Source organism: Oncorhynchus masou, chromosome 29 (assembly GCF_036934945.1).
Source record: "Oncorhynchus masou masou isolate Uvic2021 chromosome 29, UVic_Omas_1.1, whole genome shotgun sequence".
In the NCBI taxonomy this organism is placed as follows: Eukaryota; Metazoa; Chordata; class Actinopteri; order Salmoniformes; family Salmonidae; genus Oncorhynchus; species Oncorhynchus masou.
In genome coordinates this window covers 26,918,301-26,940,236 of record NC_088240.1, presented here as the reverse complement: position 1 = coordinate 26,940,236, position 21,936 = coordinate 26,918,301, and the positions used below count along the sequence as shown (strand labels likewise).

Below are 21,936 nucleotides of genomic sequence, written 5' to 3'. Positions count from 1 at the left end.
CCATTCATGCATTGATCGACATGGTAACGGACCAATAGTATCCGAGGAAATATGAAAAACACTGACCGCTCTGACGCTCATCGTGTGCCGAACAGCGTCTTTCCACCAGGGGTGGTGCTTCTCTCCCAGATTAAAAACATGCTTAACCATAAAAGGGTGCACAAACCGTCATTATTCATGACTTATATTAGTATTAATATTATTATGGCTAATATTCCATTATCACCTTGTTCAGGGGTGGCAGGTAGCCTAGTGGTTGGAGCGATGGACTAGAAACCAAAAGGTTGCAAGATCAAATCCCCAAGCTGAAAAGGTAAAAATCTGTCATTCTGCCCCTGAACAAGGCAGTTAAATATTAATATTAATAATTTGTCATGAGTTGTGTGCTAATAGCAATGTGGTCATCAATTACACAAACACTGAATCAATAAATGATGAATTGCATAAGACTGATGTATTATTTTTAAGATTCTGCACCACTGCGCCGTCCTCTGATCTGCATTTAAACAAGCAAACCTGTCACCTGCTGACAAAATATTTTATTTTTTGCTCTCACGTTTGCTGTGTTAACTTTTTGAAATATCTTTGCTGTGCCAACCTATTCACGAGAGCTGTGTGTTCAATAATTGTGAAATCTCAATAACGCATGTCCCAAAATCTTAAAGGGTGCTATCTATTAAACTTGTTTGCAAATGTTATGCTCAAACCCAAATGAGACGCCACATACCTGCTTGCCTCTCTTTCTGCTCTTGATTGTGCACAGGTGAAGAAAATTAACTGAACTTCCAAAAGGCATGTTTACCTAACTGCAATAGTTGTGGAACTATGTGGAATGTTATTGGACAATTGGCTACCCTGTAAACAGGTACTGACAGGAGGCATGAGGTCACCTCCCTCAGGCTGCTCCCTACCCTCACCTCCCTGTAAGGAACCTGTAGCTGTTCAAGGGTGTAGCAGTGCGGTTTCTTGGGATCGTTGGGCCTTTCCCTTCCCAGACATCTCCTGTCATAATACAATTAAATTCGTTTTTTTTGTTGTTTTGTTCATGCAATACAATGTATTAAGATGGTGCCACGGAAATGGACTCACAAATATGGATATAATTTCCATGTAATCCAACATAACGTTATTGCATATTTCATGGAAAGAGCAGTTCATGTACACTCAGTGTGTATGATGGAGTGAGAGGACAGAGGTGAAATTATGTTAGAACTGTTGTTAGTTGTTATATTGATTTTTTATATTAATATTGTTACTTTACAGTAATTTACTAACGTTAAGTCGTTTATAAAAGTATTTACAGTTGAAGTCGGAAGTTTACATACACTTAGGTTGGAGTCCTTAAAACTCCACAAATTTCTTGTTAACAAACTATAGTTTTGGCAAGTTGGTTAGGACATCTGCTTTGTGCATGACACAAGTAATTTTTTCGAACAATTGTTTACAGACAGATTATTTCACTTAACTCACATTTTCACAATTCCAGTGGGTCAGAAGTTTACATACACTAAGTTGACTGTGCCTTTAAACAGCTTGGAAAATTCCTGAAAATGATGTCATGGCTTTAGAAGCTTCTGATAGGCTAATTGACATCATTTGAGTCAATTGGAGGTGTAGCTGTGGATGTATTTCAAGGCCTACCTTCAAACTCAGTGCCTCTTTGCTTGACATCATGGGAAAATCTAAAGAAATCAGCCAAGACCTCAGAAAAAGAATTGTAGACCTCCATAAGTCTGGTTCATCCTTGGGAGCAATTTTTTAATGCATGAAGGTACCACATTCGTCTGTACAAACAATAGTACGCAGGTATAAACACAATGGGACCACGCAGCCATCATACCACTCAGGAAGGAGACGCGTTCTGTCTCCTAGAGATGAACGTACTTCGAAAAGTGCAAATCAATCCCAGAACAACAGCAAAGGACCTTGTGAAGATGCTGGAGGAAACAGGTACAAAATAATTTATATCCACAGTAAAACAAGTCCTATATCGACATAACCTGAAAGGCCACTCAGCAAGGAAGAAGCCACTGCTCCAAAACCATCATAAAAAAGCCAGACTACAGTTTGCAACTGCACATGGGGACAAAGATTGTACTTTTTGGAGAAATGTCCTCTGGTCTGATGAAACAAAAATAGAACTGTTTGGCCATAATGACCATCGTTATGTTTGGAGGAAAAAGGGGGAGGCTTGCAAGCCGAAGAACACCATCCCAACCGTAAAGCACGGGGGTGGCAGCATCATGTTGTGGGGGTGCTTTGCTGCAGGAGGGACTGGTGCACTTCACAAAATAGATGGCAACATGATGGAGGAAAATTATGTGGATATATTGAAGCAACATCTCAAGACATCAGTCAGGAAGTTAAACCTTGGTCCCAAAAGGGACTTCCAAATGGACAATGACCCCAAGCATACTTCCAAAGTTGTGGCAAAATGGCTTAGAGACAGAGTCAAGGTATTGGAATGGCCATCTCAAAGCCCTGACCTCAATCCCATAGAAAATGTGTGGGCAGAACTGAAAAAGCGTGTGCGAGCAAGGCGGTCTACAAACCTGACTCAGTTACACCAGCTCTGTCAGGAGGAATGGCCCAAAATTCACCCAACTCATTGTGGGAAGCTTGTGGAAGGCTACCCGAAATGTTTGACCCAAGTTAAACAATTTAAAGGCAATGCTACCAAATACTAATTGGGTGTATGTAAACTTCTGACCCACTGGGAATGTGATGAAAGAAATAAAAGCTGAAATAAATCACTCTACTATTATTCTGACATTTCACATTCTTAAAATAAAGTGGTGATCCTAACTGACCTAAGACAGGGAATTTTTACTCTGATTAAATGTCAGGAACCAACAACGCAGTTATAGAAAGCGTTAAGAAAACATTTACTAGATAGCCTAAAGTTGTTTTTTTTTATTAATAAAAAATAACATTAACGCGGCTTTATACAGGTGGTACCAGTACACATGTCAATGTGCGGAAGTAGCAGAAGTGTAAAATCAATGTAAATAGTCCAGATAAGAGGTCGACCGATTATGATTTTTCAACGCCGATACCGATTATTGTAGGACCCCAAAAAAAAGCCGATACCGATTCAAATCGGCCAATGTTTATATATACACACAACAATACTGAATGAACAATGCACACATTTATTTTAACTTAATATAATACAGAAATAAAATCAATATTAAATAAATAATGAAACATGTTAAATTTGGTTTAAAATAATGCAAAAACACAGTGTTGGAGAAGAAAGTACAAGTCCAATATGTGCCATGTAAAAAAGCTAACATTTAAGTTCCTTGCTCAGAACATGAGAACATATGCTAATATGCTAACATAAGCTAGTTAACCTAGTAATATCAACCATGTGTAGTTAACTAATGATTATGTTAAGATTGATTGTTTTTTATGAGATAAGTTTAATGTTAGCTAGCAACTTACCTTGGCTCCTTGCAGCCACAGGTCCCTTTGATACTGCACTCGCATAACAGGTGGTCAGCCTGCCACGCAGTCTCCTGGTGGATTGCAGGCTGGTTGTATTGGTGCTAGTTATGTACCAAACTAAAGCTAGCTAGCTACCACAGCAGTTGCGGTTGAACAAATAATGCTTTATTACCAATGCGGTATTGTAAACACATTGCTCATGGCCGGTGTTGGCAGACTTTTTTGCACAGCTATTCAGAACAAACAACATTCTATAATAAAACTGTGTTATTTGACGTGTCAAATTAAAAGCGTATTTAACGTATTATTTAACGTGTATCTTTTTTGACACGCAAAGACCCAAACAGCGTTCCATAGTATGTCGTGAAGGTAATAGCAGTGATGCCATTACTGTGTAACTCCGGTAGGGCAACATCTGAAAAATAGTGCACTTGGTAGTATGTACCGGTGCTAGACCAGTTACGTATGCCAACATTGTGCAATGAATTCCATTATCTTGGCGTTAATGAATTTCACCTTTTGAGTTGTCTGGCTGAAATGTTCTTACTCTTTCAAATGACTGCTCGGCTTGTTAACTGCTCATCCACACAGCAGACATTGTGGGCTAGGTTAGGAACGCTGTGTTGCACGTGTAGTGAAACTTTTTACGTGGCGTCAAATAGGTATGCACGTCAGCCTTGGCATCAGTTTTGCGCATCAGCGTTAAACTAGACATCGGCCCGATACCAATGTTGGCATTTTTAGCTAATATCGGCCGATTCTGATATGTTCACTGATATATTGTGCATCCCTTATTCAGAACCTTTACTCAGTACTTTGTTGAAGCACCTTTGGCAGCGATTACAGCCTCGAGTCTTCTTGGGTATGACGCTACAAGCTTGGCACACCTGTATTTGGAGAGTTTCTCCCATACTTCTCTGCAGATCCTCTCAAGCTCTGTCACATTGGATAGGGAGTGGAGCTGTACAGCTATTTTCAGGTCTCACCAGAGATGTTCGATAGGGTTTAAGTCTGGGCTATGGCTAGGTCACTCAAGAACATTCAGAGGCTTGTCCCGAAGCCACTCCTGCGTTGTCTTGACTGTGTGCTTAGGGTCTTTGTCCTGTTGGAAGGTGAACCTCGCCCCAGTCTGAGGTCCTGAGCGCTCTGGAGCAGGTTTTCATCAAGGATCTCTCTGTACTTTGCTCCGTTCATCTTTCCCTTGATCCTGACTAGTCTCCCATTCCCTGCCGCTGAAAAACATCCCCACAGCATGATGCTGCCACCACCATGCTTCACCGTAGGGATGGTGCCAGGTTTCCTCCAGATGTGATGCTTGGCATTCAGGCCAAAGGGTCAAATATTGGTTTCATCAGACCAGAGAATCTTGTTTCTCATGGTCAGAGTCATTTAGGTGCCTTTTGGCAAACTCCAAGCGGCCTGTCGTGCCTTTTGCTGAGGAGTGGCTTCCATAAAGGTCTGATTGGTGGAGTGCTGCAGAGATGGTTGTCCTTCTGGAAGGTTCTCCCATCTCCACAGAGGAACTCTGTAGCTCTGTCAGAGTGACCATCGGGTTCTTGGTCACCTCCCCGATTGCTCAGTTTGGCCGGGGGAGGCCAGCTCTAGGAAGAGTCTTGGTGGTTTCAAACATTTTCCCATTTAAGAATGACGGAGGCCACTGTGTTCTTGGGCAACTTCAATGCTGCAGACATTTTTTGGTACCCTTCCCCAGAGCTGTGCCTCGATACAATCCTGTCTTGTAGCTCTATGGTCAATTTCTTCGACCTTCTTCGACCTCGTGGTTTTTGCTCTGACATGCACTGTCAACCGTGAGACCTTACATAGACAGGTGTGTGCCTTTCCATATCATGGCCAATCAATTGAATTTACCACAGGTGGACTCCAATCAAGTTGTAGAAACATTTCAAGGATGATCAATGGAAACAGGATGGACCTGTGCTCAATTTCAAGTCTCATAGCAAAGGATTTTTTTTTTATCTAACATTTCTAAAAAAAAACAATTTTTTCTTTGTCTTTATGGGATAGCTTGCGTGTAGATTGATGAGGGGAAAAAATAAAGTAATCAATTTTAGAATAAGGCTGTAACTAACAAAATGTAGAAAAGGTTAAGCGGTCTGAATACTTTCCAAATGCACTGTAGGTAATCCTTACTGTTTGTATGAGGTTTTTACGATGCAAGGAACATTTCTGTTTAGATAGACAGTAACCTGCTATCTTAAATCGGTATGAGAGAAGGCTTAGCCTAATTCACCGATAACAAAGGAAACTAGAGGTAGCTATCTACCACCAGCCCCTGACCCACTCAATGAGGGGCCATATTCTCCTGGTCAGTAGTGAATGCTGAGGTAGACTATTCTCTTGTTCTATTTTTCATGGCCTAGCCTAGGATTATCCACTGTGTGTGTGTGTGTGTGTGTGTGTGTGTGTGTGTGTGTGTGTGTGTGTGTGTGTGTGGTGTTAAAGCCCAATACCGTATCCTACACATATTTATAAAAATCACAAAATGGTATTTAATGTTAAGCCAATATAACTAATAAAGTTGATTGAAATATATTGCATTGAGTAATCATGCAATGTTGAGAAATATCTTTGCTTAGCCAGATTTGCCAAACTGCACCCCAAACTAGTAAATCAACATGACGCAACACCACACGGGGATTGGCCACCATATGCATCCATTCATTTTATTGGCCCCACTGCAACTCAAGAACACGACTGTTTCCATGACATGTGTTTCTTCTCCAAATGCAAAAGAACGTTGACCTGTTGTCAACTGCATTTAGCTGACTGAAGCAAGTTCGAGCATGCTTTATTTGTGGGATAGCTAGCTAGCTAACGTTAGTTACCTCGACAATAAATTGTTTTAGCCATTATTGACAATGAATGACAACTTACGTTAGCTTATTCCTAGCTAGCTATAATTCATGGTCAATGACAAAACTTTCGCAAACTGGTAAAAGTAAGTTGTTTACTGCTCAATTAACACGTTTTAGAATTAAAGAAAAGCAATATAGCTAGTTAGCTAGCTGGCGAATGTATTACCTTAACACTGAAGAGCCTAGCAGACCTCAAACAAGCAGGGTTGCTGCTTCTTCTGGCAGCGAGCCATCCTTGCCTCAGTGATTTGACGACGTTGCAGGCTGTCAATATTTTTGTCATATTTCGTCTTTAATTCACTTATTCTGACTCTGTTATATGTTGTCCTACAAGGGAAAAATGAATCCGTGTAGAATGTGTTGTTGTTCTATTGAGAAAGAGCGGTCCACTGAAATGAATGAATTTGGGCTCAAGCAGCCCGCGTGTCTCATCCAAAGGATTCCAGACAGACAACTCCGAATGCAAACAGCCGATCAACGTGGGTTGGCTGCCACGTTGTTTTCTTCTCCGCGTTTCTTTCCGCTCAACATTTTGATTGGCTGCGAATCGGTGAACATGGTGGCTGAAACCATGTAAAACATTCAGCGCTGTTAGCGTTGAACCAACCATGCTTGCTTTGCATGATGCATATGTCACAGTCACAGAATATTTGTATTAAATACAGCATGCTCTTCTACGACTACGTTCCAACGTATTCCTAGTATGCATAAACTCCCAAGGAAAATATTACTTTAATGTGAACTCAGTTCACTGTAACATGACTAACTTGACCATTTGCTCCATATAATATGTTTATAATAGGTTTAGGTTACAGATGCTGATCTTAATTTGAGCTAGTTTGCAACCGCAGCAGGAAAATAACTCTACATCCACAGGAAATATTCATTATTATCTGGATTATAATTAATGGACACTTTTGTAGGGGTTAGGGGTTTGTGAGGTCAAATCATAGGCTGACGCACAATTGGCCCAGTGGGTTAGAGAAGGATTTGGCCTGGGTAGGCCGTCATTGTAAATAAGAATTTGTTCTTAACTGACTTGCCTAGTTAAATAAAGGTTAAATAAAATACATTTTAAAAATCAAGTCTGACATATCAAGTGGTCATTACAAACTTTAGAAGCCCTTTTAAAACTAAAATACACTACAGGTTTACATCTCCTGCTGTGCAGGACATTTCTCAGCAACAAAAGAGTGATAATATTAAGATCCTACATCTGAGTATAACCTAAGAGCAGAAAGGTTCCTTCTTTATTTAGTGAGTTCCATCAAACATGGCACTTTATTACATGTGTGGTACATGTTTATATGTGATTGCGTTTCAGGATGGTTCGTCTCCATGGGGAATCATCGGCTATAGTCTAATGGAGCAGATAACAAGGAAATAAGCCCAATTAACCATATATTATTAACACTGCTTTGGTGCTTTGACATAAATTGCATTTTACTTTTTCCACCAACCTTTGGTAATTTCTCTATAGCCCCCAGCTGCTGTCTGGCAATGAAGAGCCACCACCACCACTGACCACTGGTCTGAAGCAGGATGGGGGGAGGTACCTCACTGGGTTTGTTGAACATGGCCAGTCAGTCAGTCACCAGAGAGAGATGCCTCTGCCTGCCACTCTGCTTTGTTCAGCAGTCTCTCTCTCCCTGTATCTGTGTGTGTGTGTCCATGTTAGAAGCCGGTAAAATGGTTCCACCCAATCAACTCACTCGGGGGGGGAAAAAGGTGCAATTTTGACATTTGGTTCTGCATAGCGAGTTTTTCTCTTGTTATGTTAGTCACTGACAGTCACTCAATTAGCCCTTGTCAGCTAAATGTGTTTAGATTGGTAAAATAGTCCAACCAGCTATTAAAACTCCAATCAAATCAAATGTTATTGGTCACATACACATATTTAGCAGATGTTATTAGTCACATACACATATTTAGCAGATGTTATTGTGGGTGTAGCGGAATGCTTGTGTTCCTATCTCCAACAGTGCAGTAGGATCTAACAGTGCAGTAGGATCAAAAACAATTCACAACAATACACACATTTAAAATTAAAAGAATGTCGGAGTGGCATTGACTAAAAAAGCTTGGGCACAGTAGAATTGATTACAGTATATACATATGAAATGAGTAACAGTATGATAACATTATTTTAACATTAGTAAATTGACTAGTATTCCATTATTAAAGTGGCCAGTGATTCCAAGTCTTTGTATATATGGCAGCAGCCTCGAAGGTGCAGGGTTGCGTAACCGGGTGGAAGCCGGCTAGTGATGGCTATTTAACAGTCTGATGGCCTTGAGATAGAAGCTGTTTTTCAGTCTCTCGGTCCCAGCTTTGATGCACCTGTACTGACCTTGCCTTTTGGATGATAGTGGTAACAGGCAGTGACTCGGGTGGTTGATGTCCTTGATGATCTTTTTGGCTTTCCTGTGACATCGGGTGCTGTAGGTGTCCTGGAGGGCAGGTAGTTTGACCTCGGTGATACATTGGTCAGGCCGCACCATCCTCTTGAAAGCCCTGCGGTTGTGGGCGGTGCAGTTGCCGTGCCAGAGGGTGAGACAGCCTGACAGGATGCTCTCAATTGTGCATCTGTAAAAGTGTGTGAGGGTTTTAGTGGCCAATCCAAATTTCTTCAGCCTCCTGAGGTTGAAGAGGCACTGTCGTCAGGGATGTGTATGCCGAGGAACTTGAAGCTTTTTCCCCCTTCTCTACTGCGGTCCTGTCAATGTGGATAGAGGCGTGCTCCCTCTGCTGTTTCCTGAAGCCTATAATCAGCTCCTTTTATTTTTAATTTTTTTAATTTTACCTTTATTTAACCAGGCAAGTCAGTTAAGAACAAATTCTTATTTTCAATGACGGCCTGGGAACAGTGGGTTAACTGCCTGTTCAAGGGCAGAACGACAGATTTGTACCTTGTCAGCTCGGGGGTTTGAACTCGCAACCTTCTGGTTACTAGTTTTACTTTGTTTTGTTGATGTTGAGTGAGAGTTTATTTTCCTGGCACCGCTCTCCCAGGGCCCTCACCTCCTCCCCAGGCTGTCTCTTCATTGTTGATAATCAGGCCTACTACTGTTGTGTAGTAGGCCTTGATGATTCAGTTGGAGGCGTGAGAGGCCACGCAGTCATGGGTGAACAGGGAGTACAGGAGAGGGCTGTGCTGAGGATCAGCGAAGTGGAGGTGTTGTTTCCTGCCTTCACCACCTGACGGCGGCCCATCAGGAAGTCCAGGACCCAGTTGCACAGGGCAGGGTTCAGACCCATTGCCCCGAGCTTAATGATGAGCTTAAAGGGTACTAAACTTGTAGCCATCATGGTCGGATTACAGACCGGTGTACCCCCATAGTTTCTTGGGTCATATTAAAAACTGCAAACATTTCTCTCCACCCTATAACAAAATGTGTAGAAATGAACTGTAAAACTAAAATAAATTCTCTCCACTGTCAAGAGGGGGCCATCCCTGATCTAGAGGGTGTCATTCATGTGTTAACTTCATGCAGGGCAGAGGCAGCCATGATTATATTTTATTTTGGATCATTATGTAGTGTGGAGATTGATTCTTTTCAGTTTGACCTTTCATACCTACTTTTTTTATTGGAACATTTTTTAACTGTGTATGTTGTTGGTTATTATTACAGTATAATAACTGTATTATAAGTTGACAATATTACATTAAGTTTCAAACCATACAGTATGCAGAGCAGCAGTTTTAACAACCTGACACAGGGGAAATGAGAAAATATTAGGAAATGAATCATACAGCAGCAGAGTACAAAATGGTTGTTAAATATAATATATCCACATTAACAGTCACACTGGTATTCAGTACAGTATGAATGGTCATGGTCCTAAAACAGGTTGGACTGTACCAGAATAAGTGCTCCTCTGCAAGGCCCCTTTTTGGCCATTTGCAAGTACATCCTTTTCTTTAAACCCTGTTTTAAAGAGGGAGGGGGAGAGAGAAAGAGTAAGAGACAGAAGAGAGACATAGATAGATAGAGAGAGAGAGAGAGAGAGAGAGAGAGAGAGAGAGAGACAAAGGTAGAGAGGGAGACAGAAAGAGTGAAGAAGAAAGACACTCAGGACAATGAGTGGTCAGTGACCCCCTTTGGTCCAGGTCACCTGGTCACCAATCCAGGTCACCTGACCTGTGACCCTTAGGTAGACATCATGATGATGAGAAACAAGTTCCAATATATCAGTTGCAGATTCAAAAGCTGCTCCCTCCTTCTTCATTCCAATCCACTCCAAAACAGATGGACAACGAAAATCCAAATAAAATCTGAGTGACTCACCTATACAATCCTCCATGTTTTGCTCTCACACCTACTTTGAGTGAATAAAAAAGGGCTAAGAAAGATTCAATTCACCAACACTATCTGGTATTAGTTACTATATAAATGTCAATACACTCATCATGTACTTTGCCTCCTTAATAATCTCCTTCTCTCATTTACTGTCCACCTTCCATTCCCTCAGAAACAGTTTTTATGGACCTCGAGAGACATGGGATCACTTATAAACCCTAGTAGACTTCCACTACACAGGTCAGGTTTCCCCTTGTATCTAAGTTTATCCACATGGATTCAGTCCCAAAAGGCACCCTATTCCAAAGTAGTGCACAATAAAGGGAATAGGGTGCCATTTGGGAAGCAAATGGAGTCAATTCACTTGTAGTGCACTAGTGTCCTCCAGTGACCATTCTCAGAGAGGACTAAATAACGAATGGTCAGTCTGGCCACTGTCGGGTACAATGGCAGCAATGTAAAGAAAAGTAGAGTAAGAGATGTAAAGATAAGTAGATTAATGAGTTATAGGGTGAAAATGAAGAGGCTACTTATATAGCTGCCAGCTTGTCACTATGACAGATTTGCACATGGACCTTCCCTTCATACTCAAGACTGTAAGGTACAGTTGAAGTCGGAAGTTTACACACACCTTAGCCAAATACATATAAACTCAGTTTTTCACAATTCCTGACATTTAATCCTGGAAAAAAATTCCCAACTGAGGTCAGTTAGGATCACCACTTTATATTAAGAATGTGAAATGCCAGAATAATAGCGGAGAGAATGATTTATTTCAGCTTTTATTTCTTTCATCACATTCACAGTGGGTCAGAAGTTTATATACACTCAATCAGTATTTGGTAGCATTGCCTTTAAATTGTTTAACTTGTTTAACTTTAAAATTGTTTAAATTGTCAAACGTTTGGGGTAGCCTTCCACAAGCTTCCCACAATAAGTTGGGTGAATTTTGGCACATTCCCCTTGACAGAGCTGGTGTAACTGAGTCAGGTTTGTAGGCCTCCTTGCTCACACACGCTTTTTCAGTTCTGCCCACAAATTTGTTCCAATACCTTGACTTTGTTTTGCTTCTAAGCCATTTTGCCACAACTTTGGAAGTATGCTTGGGGTCATTGTCCATTTGGAAGACCCAAGCTTTAACTTCCTGACTGATGTCTTGAGATGTTGCTTCACCTCCAATTGACTCAGATGATGTAAATTAGCCTATTAGAAGCTTCTAAAGCCATGACATCATTTTCTGGAATTTTCCAAGCTGTTTAAAGACAGTCAACTTGGTGTATGTAAACCTCTGACCCACTGGAATTGTGATAATGTGAGTTATAAGTGAAATGATATATCTGTAAACAATTGTTCAAAAATGTACTTGTGTCATGCACAAAGCAGATGTCCTAACCAGCTTGCCAAACTATAGTTTGTTAACAAGAAATTTGTGGAGTGGTTGAAAACAAGTTTTAATGATATCTCTCCACATACTGCTATATCTTGGGACAATACTAAATCATCGTAAAACATTTATAAACCTACCTTCTCATCTATCATTTCTCCAACACCAGACAAGGCAGTGCTAGGAAATCTGGCAACAAGGAGGAACAAGCCTACCCTGGTTTATTTTCAGGCACTCACGCATGACAGACATCTGAAAACTGTAACTTGGCTGACAGATAATGTGAAGGGGCCTCCAATAAGACACTGGACCCTCATTATCACCAAGGCCAACCAATCAACACAGGGGGATCAGTCCATTGCTAACAGTTGCTAATTACAGCTAGACTTCCTCCAAATGGTGCCTTATCCCTTACATTGTGCACTACTTTTGACCAGTGCACTATGCAGTATATGGGCCCTGGTCAAAAGTAGTGCACTGCAGGGAATATGATACCATCTAGACACAGGTCCTACAGTCAGTAAATGCCCTATGCGTTTCAGCTCTCATCCTTCTCATGTTCTCCATCCAGTCACTAAGCAATTTTCCATCTTATGAGCAGCATTATGGCCAGCCTTGAATTTGCTGGTAGAGAAGGGCTCAGTCGTATATGGTACTCTATTCTCTATGTAGTGCACTAGTTTTGGTCAAAACCCTGGTCAAAAGTATGCCACCTGGGATGCAGAGAAGGGATACAGACATAGGGTACAGTCACAGTGATAATAGTAGAATAGTAACAGCAACAGGGAGTAGAGAAGAGAGCCTTCAATACTCTGTGGTATGTTCTGCTATGCTCTGCTCTCCGCTCAACAACAAGCTCCCTAATCCCCTCTATCCCGTCTTCCTCTCTCGCTGACCATTTTGCTGCTGGGTTTGGCATGAATTATACAAATTCAGAGACAGGACATTTCACCAGCATACATAACAGCAAGTATTACAGTATAATACACCATCATTTGACGTTTCATAGAACATTTAGCCTACTTTTCAATAACTTCCCTAATTTCAGTAAGGAAATTCAGGTTGAACATGAATTCAAGTTATATGAATAGTAGACAATTATTGAAGACAACACAGGAATGTAACGGCAGGGGGAAACTTGCACAATGATAATATCTGGTTAAGCATGGTAGCAACTGACAGGGAACAGTTTGGAGATGATGGGAAAAGTATTAGATCAAAATTGAAGACACAACATTTCACCTGACACAAGACTGGCTCCAAAAATGACCTGTTGATTTGATGTGCATTTTACATTTACTGTACTTTTCGCCATAATTATTGATAACTAAATCTGAAAATACTCTGGATACGTTCAGTAACATGATAAGAATATTCCCAGACAATGCGGGGTAAGTGCAACGTAAGACAAAGAAATGACCAGGATGCGAGGACTAACTGGTGTCTTCAAGTAGCCTCACACCTCTCCAAAGTTTGTACAGTTTCTAAGTAATTCCAATGCACTTTTGTTACTCAAAGAAGAGTCTTAAACCATAAGGTTATTTTTTAAATTAGCCTAGCTGTGCTGTAGGGGAACTAGAGCAAGCACACTTGTATTTGTTTTGTTTAGAACACAACCCTGCATACCGTCATCACACAATTACTGTTGTTTGCACAATCCAGAAACAACCCATTTTAAATCGCAAACTGGGTCAGGGGGGAATCATTTGAAAGCTTGTTCTATTTCCAACATAGCTAGCTAAGTTATGAAACATGATCTTACAGTTTTAGGCTTTAATTTGCAGCATTTCCCTGCAAAGGTTTGCCCAATTAGTGAGAGGGATGGTTGCAACTTCTTGTTGCGTGCGGTGCTCAAGTTCAGGACGGCTGTCAGTCAAAACCCCTACAGAGCTGTGAAGTGCAGAGCCTGAGCTCTGATGTCATTTATCGCATGTTACCGTACAGCCACTGTGCTCCAATTTAGGTGCTTATCAGTGCCCAAATCTGCCATTTTCAACCCGTATACGGGTATGAGTATAACTTAAGTAGCTTTTACTTCTCTAAGTACTGAAACCATCTGATACAGGACTGATGTACAGCACTAGATGGCAGCACTTAGATTAGGCCTGTTGTCGGTTAGGGTTGGTTTGACTGCACCACAACAGGTGAGACCGGTGCAAAAGCAGGCAGCATCCTGTGAAGATCCAGTGTGACTTTAACCTGGCAGAAATAAGGTACTCTTAACACTATGATGTCACACTGGTGGGCCTAGTTGCACTTACTTACTTGTTGCAATAGTTTTTCAGTACCTGCAGCAGCTGATACTATCAATAGCTGCATACATGTGTCTCATGCTCCTCTTAATTGTGTTAAATTTTTTGCTTTTCATGATCATTAGGGTTCTATAAAAAAAATCTAAGCGATTGAATGGAGAGCCTCTCTTATCTTCTAACTTGTGCATAAGTACCAGTAAAACCAACCTTGTTTGGGTTTAATTGTGTCTAATCTCTAATTGGCTTTAATCCCTCCCTCCCCACCGCTCTCTCTCTCTCTTCCCCCCTCTTCTCTCTTTTTCTCTCTGTCAGTCACAGGCTAAGGGCAGATTTGTACTTAGTTTAGCCTGGCCCTGTTTAATCACTGTCTGGCCAGTTGAGGGGCTGTGAGTATCACAGTGAGCCACCAGCCCACCAGCCCTACAGCAGGCCAGAGAGACTGCATCAGTCAGCCCCCTTAAGGAGTCATGGCCCCTTTCTTAGAAATCCCAAGAAACTTCACACCTCTCCGCAGTGCCCTATAAATAGGTCCCATCTGTCCCCTAGACTCAGTTACAGCCTCGTTCCTTTTGGAGTGCCTGAATGGCTTGGGGTTGGGAGTTGGGAGTTGATGGGGGGCATGAAGGCAGGTGGTGGTGGTGGAAGGGGAGGGGGAAGAACCGAAACACAGTCCAAAAGCAATACAGCAATATACCCACCACTCATCACAAACAACTCAACACAACAAAGATAGAGGGCTGAATGCTGACTCGTCTTTTCCTTATTGTACTGTGCACTCTAATCGAGTTTGGTGTTTTGCTTGCATGGTTGGTAACTTGGTATACAAAACCTGAACCACTTTTTCATCTAGCCTGATATTCACAAGCCTGGATGCCGGACTGTTTCTGCTCTCTTGCTCTCCTCCAAACATTGGTGTGACAATGAGTGACAAGGAGTTGGCAAGACAGCAGAAACAGATCTGGGACCAGGCTCGGTGTTCACCATTGTGTCTTAACCCTAAAAGCGCCAATATATTGTTTGCTTAAATGTCAACTGCCCCTAAGAACCAACTTCTTGTGGCATCGATATGAGTCAAACACTTTCATTCCAGTGTCAAAATTGACCAAAGTGTAAATAGGATCATTTTGATCAGTCTCATCCAAAACGGAGTTTTGTAAATTAGTTTGTCACAACTTACTGGAGAGTTGGGTATGGATTCCTTACACTGAGTGTACAAAACATTAGGAACATCTTCTTAATATTGAGTTGCACCCCGTTTGCCCTCAGAACAATTCATCAGGGCATGTACTCTACAAGGTGTGAAGGTTGCCAGGTGGCAACGTCGTTTTAGAGAATTTGGCAGTACGTACAACTGACCTCACAACTGCAAACCACTTGTAACAACGTCAGCCCAGGACCTCCACATCTGACTTCTTCACTTGCGGGATCGTCTGAGACCAGCGACCCAGACAGCTGATGAAACTGTGGGTTTGCACAACCGAAGAAGTTCTGCACCAACTGTCAGAAACTGTCTCAGAGAAGCTAATTTGCGTTCTTGTCGTCCTCATCAGGGTGAAATTAAAATCAAATGTTATTTGTCACATGCGCTGAATACAAAAGGTGTAGTGAAATGCTTACTTTACAAGCCCTTAAACAACAATGCAGTTTTAAGAAAAATAAGTGTTAAGTACGTACTAAAATAAACTGAAGTAAAAAAAGTAAAAACATAAAAGTCAGTAAAAATAACAAATAATTAAAGCGCAACAATAAAATAACAGTAACGAGGCCATATACAGGTGGTACAGGTAGAGAGTCAATGTGAGGGGCGCAGGTTAGTCAAGGTAATTGAGGTAATATTTATATGTAGGTTGAGGTAAAGTGACTATGCATAGATAATACCAGAGAGTGTGTGTGTGTGGGGGTGGGGGGTAGCCATTTGATTGGCTGCTCAAAAGTCTTATGGCGTTGGGGTAAAAGCTGTTGAGAAGCCTCTTGGACCTAGACTTGGCACTCCGGTACCGCTTGTCGTGCTGTAGCAGGGAGAACAGTCTATGACTAGGGTGGCTGGAGGAAACTACCCTCTGTCGTGCCTTGCAGTCGGAGTGCCAGGCAATGATGCAACCAGTCAGGATGCTCTCGATGGTGCAGCTGTAGAGATTTTTGAGGATCTGAGGACCCATGCCAATTATTTTTCGTCTCCGAGGGGGAATAGGCATGCCCTCTTCACGATTGTCTTGGTGTATTTGGACCATGATAGTTTGTTGGTGTGGTGGACACCAAGGAACTTGAAGCTCTCAACCTGCTCCACGACAGCCCCGTCAATGAGAATGGGGGCGTGCACGGCCCTCCTTTTCCTGTAGTCCACAATCATCTCCTTTGTTTTATTCACATTGAGGGAGAGGTTGGTATCCTGGCACCACACTGCCAGGTCTCTGACCTCCTCACTATAGGGTGTCTCATCGTTGTCAGTGATCAGGCCTACCACTGTTGTGTCATCTGCAAACTTAACAATGGTGTTGGAGTCGTGCTTGGGCATGTAGTCATGGGTGAGCCGGGAGTACAGGAGGGAACTGAGCTCGCACCCCTGAGGGGCCCCCGTGTTGAGGATCAGCGTGGCAGATGTGTTGTTACCTACGGCCCATCAGGAAGTCCAGGATCCAGATTCAGAGGGAGGTGTTTAGTCCCAGGGTCCTTAGCTTAGTGATGAGCTTTTTTGCCTGTAATCCATGGCTTCTGGTTGGGGTATGTATGTATGGTCATTGTGGGGACGACATCATCGATCCACTTATTCATGAAGCCTGTGACTGATGTGGTGTACTCCTCAATGCAATTGGAAGAATCCTGGAACATTTTCCAGTCTGTGCTAGCAAAACAGTCCTGTAGTTTAGCATCTGCGTCATCTGACCACTTCCATATTGAGCGAGTCACTGGTACTTCCTGCTTCCGTTTTTGCTTGTTAGCAGGAATCAGGAGGATAGAGTTATGGTCAGATTTGACAAATCGAGGGCGAGGGAGAGCTTTGTACGCGCCTCTGTGTGTGGAGTAAAGGTTTTATTTTCTTCTGGTTGCACATGTAACATGCTGGTAGAAATGAGGTAAAACAGATTTTAGTTTCCCTGCATTAAAGTCCCCGGCCATTAGGAGAGCCACCTCTGGATCAGCATTTGATTTCTTCTTATGGCCTTATACAGCTCGTTGAGTGCGGTCTTAGTGCCAGCATCGGTTTGTAAAGGTAAATAGACAGCTATGAAAATATAGATGAAAACTATTTTGTTAAATAGTGTGGTCGGCAGCTTATCATGTGATAGTCTACCTCTACTTCCTTAATATTAGATTTCATGCACCAGCTGTTATTAACAAATAGACACAGACCGCCACCCCTTGTCTTACCGGAGGCAGCTGTTCTATCTTGCTGATGCACGGAAACTCAGCTATATGTTATCCATGTCATCATTAAGCCACGAATCGGTGATATTACAGTTGTTAATGTCCCATTGGTAGGATAGTCTTGATCGCAGCTCATCCAGTTTATTATCCAATGATTGCACGTTGGCTAATAGGAGGGATGGTGGAGGCGGGTTACCAACTCACTGTCTGATTTTTACAAGGCACCCCGACCTATGACCCCTATATTGCCTTCTCTTCTGTATGCAAATTATGGGGATTTGAGCTTTGCCTGGTGTCTGAAGTAAATTATTTGCGTCTGCCTTGTTAAAGAAAAAATCTTCGTCCAGTAATCGCTATTCTGATATCCAGAAGCTCTTTTCGGTCATAAGAGACGGTACAAAATAAGTTACAAATAACATGAACAAACACACACAATAGCACAATCGGTTAGGAGCCCGTAAAACGGCAGCCATCTCCTCCGGCGCCATTATTACGTGACTGCAGTTGTAACTGGCTTCAGTGGGCAAATGCTCACCTTCGATGGCCACTGGCATGCTGGAGTAGAGTGCTCTTCACAGACAAATACCGATCCAACAGATGCATATATGTATTCCCAAGACATGCCACAAGAGGTCTCTTCACAGTCCCGAAGTCCAGAACAGTCTATGGGAGGCTCACAGTACTACATAGAGCCATTACTACATGGAACTCTATTCCACATCAAGTAACTGAAGCAAGCAGTAAAATAAGATTTAAAAAACATCTTATGGAACAGTGAAGGAACACAAACATTGGCACAGAAACATGCATACACACACACACACACACGGTAACATATGCACTATACATACACATGGATTTAGTACTGTAGATAAATCAAATCACATCTTATTGGTCACATACACATGGTTAGCAGATGTTAATGCGAGTGTAGCGAAATGCTTGTGCTTCTAGTTCCGACCGTGCAGTAATATCTAACAAGTATTCTAACAATTCCTAACAATTTCACAACAACTACCTTATACACACAAGTGCAAAGGAATGAACAAGAATATGTACATATAAATATATGGATAAGCGATGGCCGAACGGCATAGGCAAGATGCAGTAGATGGTATAGAGTACAGTGTATACATGTGAGATGAGTAATGTAGGGTATAAGGTGGTATTGTTGATAGTGACTAGTGATACATTTATTACATCCAATTTTTAATTATGAAAGTGGCTAGAGATTTGAGTCAGTATGTTTGCAGCAGCCACTCAATGTTAGTGATGGCTGTTTAACAGTTTTTCAGTATCTCGTACCCAGCTGTGATGCACCTGTACTGACCTCACCTTCTGGATGATAGCGGGGTGAACAGGCAGTGGCTCAGGTGGATGTTGCCCTTGACAATCTTTTGGCCTTCCTGTGACATCGGGTAGTGTAGGTGTCCTGAAGGGCAGGTAGTTTGACCCTGGTGATGCGTTGTGCAGACCTCAGTACCCTCTGTAGAGCCTTATGGTTGTGGGCGGAGCAGTTGCCGTACCAGGCGGTGATACAGCCCGATAGGATGCTCTTGATTGTGCATCTGTAAAAGTTTGTGAGTGCTTTTGGTGACAAGCCGAATTTCTTCAGCCACCTGAGGTTGAAGAGGCACAGTTTCGCCGCCTTCACCACACTGTCTGTAAGGGTGGACCATTTCAGTTTGTCCGTGATGTGTACGTTGAGGAACTTAAAACTTTCCACCTTCTCCACTACAGTCCCGTCGATGTGGATAGGGGGCTGCTCCCTCTGCTGTTCCCTGAAGTCCATGATCAACTACTTTGTTTTGTTGACAGTGAGTGTGAGGTTATTTCCCTGACACCACACTTCGAGGGCCCTCACCTCCTCCCTGTAGGCCGTCTCGTCATTGTTGTTAATCAAGCCTACTACTGTAGTGTCGTCTGCAAACTTAAAGATTGAGTTGGAGGAGTGCATGGCCACGCAGTCATGGGTGAACAGGGAGTACAAGAGAGGGCTGAGAACGCACCCTTGTGGGGCCCCAGTGTTGAGGATCAGCGGGGTGGAGATGTTGTGTCCTACCCTCACCACCTGGGGGCGGCCCGTCAGAAAGTCCAGTACCAAGTTGCACAGAGCTGGGTTGATACCCAGACTTGCCTAGTTAAATAAAGGTCTAGGGTCTAAACCATGCCCTGTGCAACTGGGTCCTTCCTGATGGGCCTCCCCCAGGTGGTGAAGGTAGGAAACAACACATCATGTTCTTCGGCATACACATGAATTGTGATCTGAAATGGTCTACCCACACAGACAGTGTGGTGAAGAAGGTGCAACAGCATCTCTTCAACCTCAGGGGGCTGAAGAAATTTGGCTTGGCCACTAAGACCTTCGCAAACTTTTACAGATGCACAATTGAGAGCATCCTGTCAGGCTGTATCACCGCCTGGTATGGAAAATGCACTACCCGCAATCACAGGGCTCTCCAGAGGGTGGTGCAGACTGCCCAACGTATCACCGGGGGCACACTGCCTTCCCTCCAGGACACCTACAGCACCCGATGTCACAGGAAGGCCAAAAATATAATCAAGGACAACAACCACCCGAGCCACTGCCTGTTCACCCCGCTACCATCTAGAAGGCGAGGTCAGTACAGGTGCATCAAAACTGGAACCGAGAGACTGAAAAACAGCTTCTATCTCAAGACCATCAGACTGTTAATTAGCCATCACTAGCCGGCTACCACCCAGTTACTCAACTCTGCACCTTAGAGGCTGATGCCTTATATACATAGAGATGGAATCATTGGTCACTTTAATAATGGAACACTAGTCACTTTAATGTTTTCATACTGCTTTACTCATTGCTTTACTCATATGTATATACTGTATTCTATTCCAATGTATTTTAGTCAATGCCACTCTGACATTGCTTGTCCTAATATGTATATATTTATTAACTCCATTCTTTTACATTAGATTTGTGTGTATTGTTGTGAATTGCTAGATAGGAGCTAGTAGCATAAGCATTTCGCTACACCCGCAACAACATCTGCTAAATATGTGTATGTGACCAATAACATAAGCTGTCATCAAGGCAAAGGGTGGCTACTTTGAAGAATCTAAAATATATTTTGATTTGTTTAACACTTTCTTGGTTATTTTCATAGTTTTGATGTCTCACTATTGTTCTACAATGTAGAAAATAGTAAAAATAAAGAAAAACCCTTGAATGAGTACTGAAGGAGGAGCAGTGTTGCTTATGAATATGTATCTTAAAGAATATACTATGTTTACTACTTATAGGATGTTTATTGATGGTTGACACTTGATTCTTCAAAGGTATTAAAAGAATCAAGTAACTACAAAGTAACAGTAAATAACTTCCTAACAGATGGTATGCGAATGCTGTATTATTTTCAGGGTTTTAAAAAATATCAAGACAATTCTGGCTGAGCAACAATCATACAAAACCACCCTCAGTGCATTGAATAAAAGTAAAGACATTTTTAACATAACACATTAATAGTCTGGGAGGCTCTAGTTTACAAGCCCCCATTTTAGGAATGCACTGATTTGTAATTTCTCCCCTGCCCATAATAACATAGCAGGTGTTCCTCACTTCAGTTTGGTGACGGCTTGCGACTGTTTATTTTTAAACCCATTCCACTTTAGTGGACAATTCTGGTGGAATACCAGGCAGAAGCAATCTTGGGCCACCAGGTGTTAGGTGCGCTACCCCCCAACCCTAGGGACAGGTGCAGGCCAGGGAGAGAGGGGGTAAGGTTTGGGGGAGTGGTGGAGGTGGGGATCCTGTTGGAGTAAGGTGCTGTAGGATGCCAGGGGAGAGGACTGATGACAGCTGAGGGAGTGAGCCTTTCTCTGGCTCTGCCTCCATGCAGCCATGGGGTCAGGGAAAGCGGGTGAGCAGGGGGCGGAGGGTAAAGGGTGGAGGTATTTCTTCAGTATCGTATTTACGAGGCCCTTGTAATGGGTGAGGGTGGGGTTAATGCCCCAGCCGGCCTTTTCGGACTGATATAGACAAGAGGAAGGAGCTAGAATTCGCTCTGTTTGGTCCTGCCTAGTTACTGGCATCGGCAGCTGAGGCTCCTACCCCTAATATCTCGCACATCTCCCAGACATGGAGGACACCCAAAGCTCAGTGGTCATTCTGACCCCCACCCTTGCCTTGCGACCCCATATGGGATCATTCAAAGGGAGCTGGCCAATCCTCCCCTGCCTCCCCTGGTCTAGTCATGGGTGACTATGGCCCTGGTCCAAAAGTAGTGCACTATAAAGGGGTGTCATTTGGGTCATAGCCCTAGTCTTGGTTC

The 21,936-nt window shown here is 42.6% G+C and overlaps 1 protein-coding gene across 1 annotated transcript in view; it reads right to left on the bottom strand.

Annotated features, from left to right (window-relative positions):
* Positions 1-6,781, bottom strand: part of cps1 (carbamoyl-phosphate synthase 1, mitochondrial) — an 88,444-nt gene extending 81,663 nt beyond the window's left edge. The window contains exon 1 of the mRNA XM_064944422.1: positions 6,493-6,781. Coding sequence (XP_064800494.1) covers positions 6,493-6,609 — 117 coding nt within the window. The 5' untranslated portion in view covers positions 6,610-6,781. The remainder of the gene's footprint in view (positions 1-6,492) is intronic.
* Between the last annotated feature and the right edge of the window lie 15,155 nt (positions 6,782-21,936).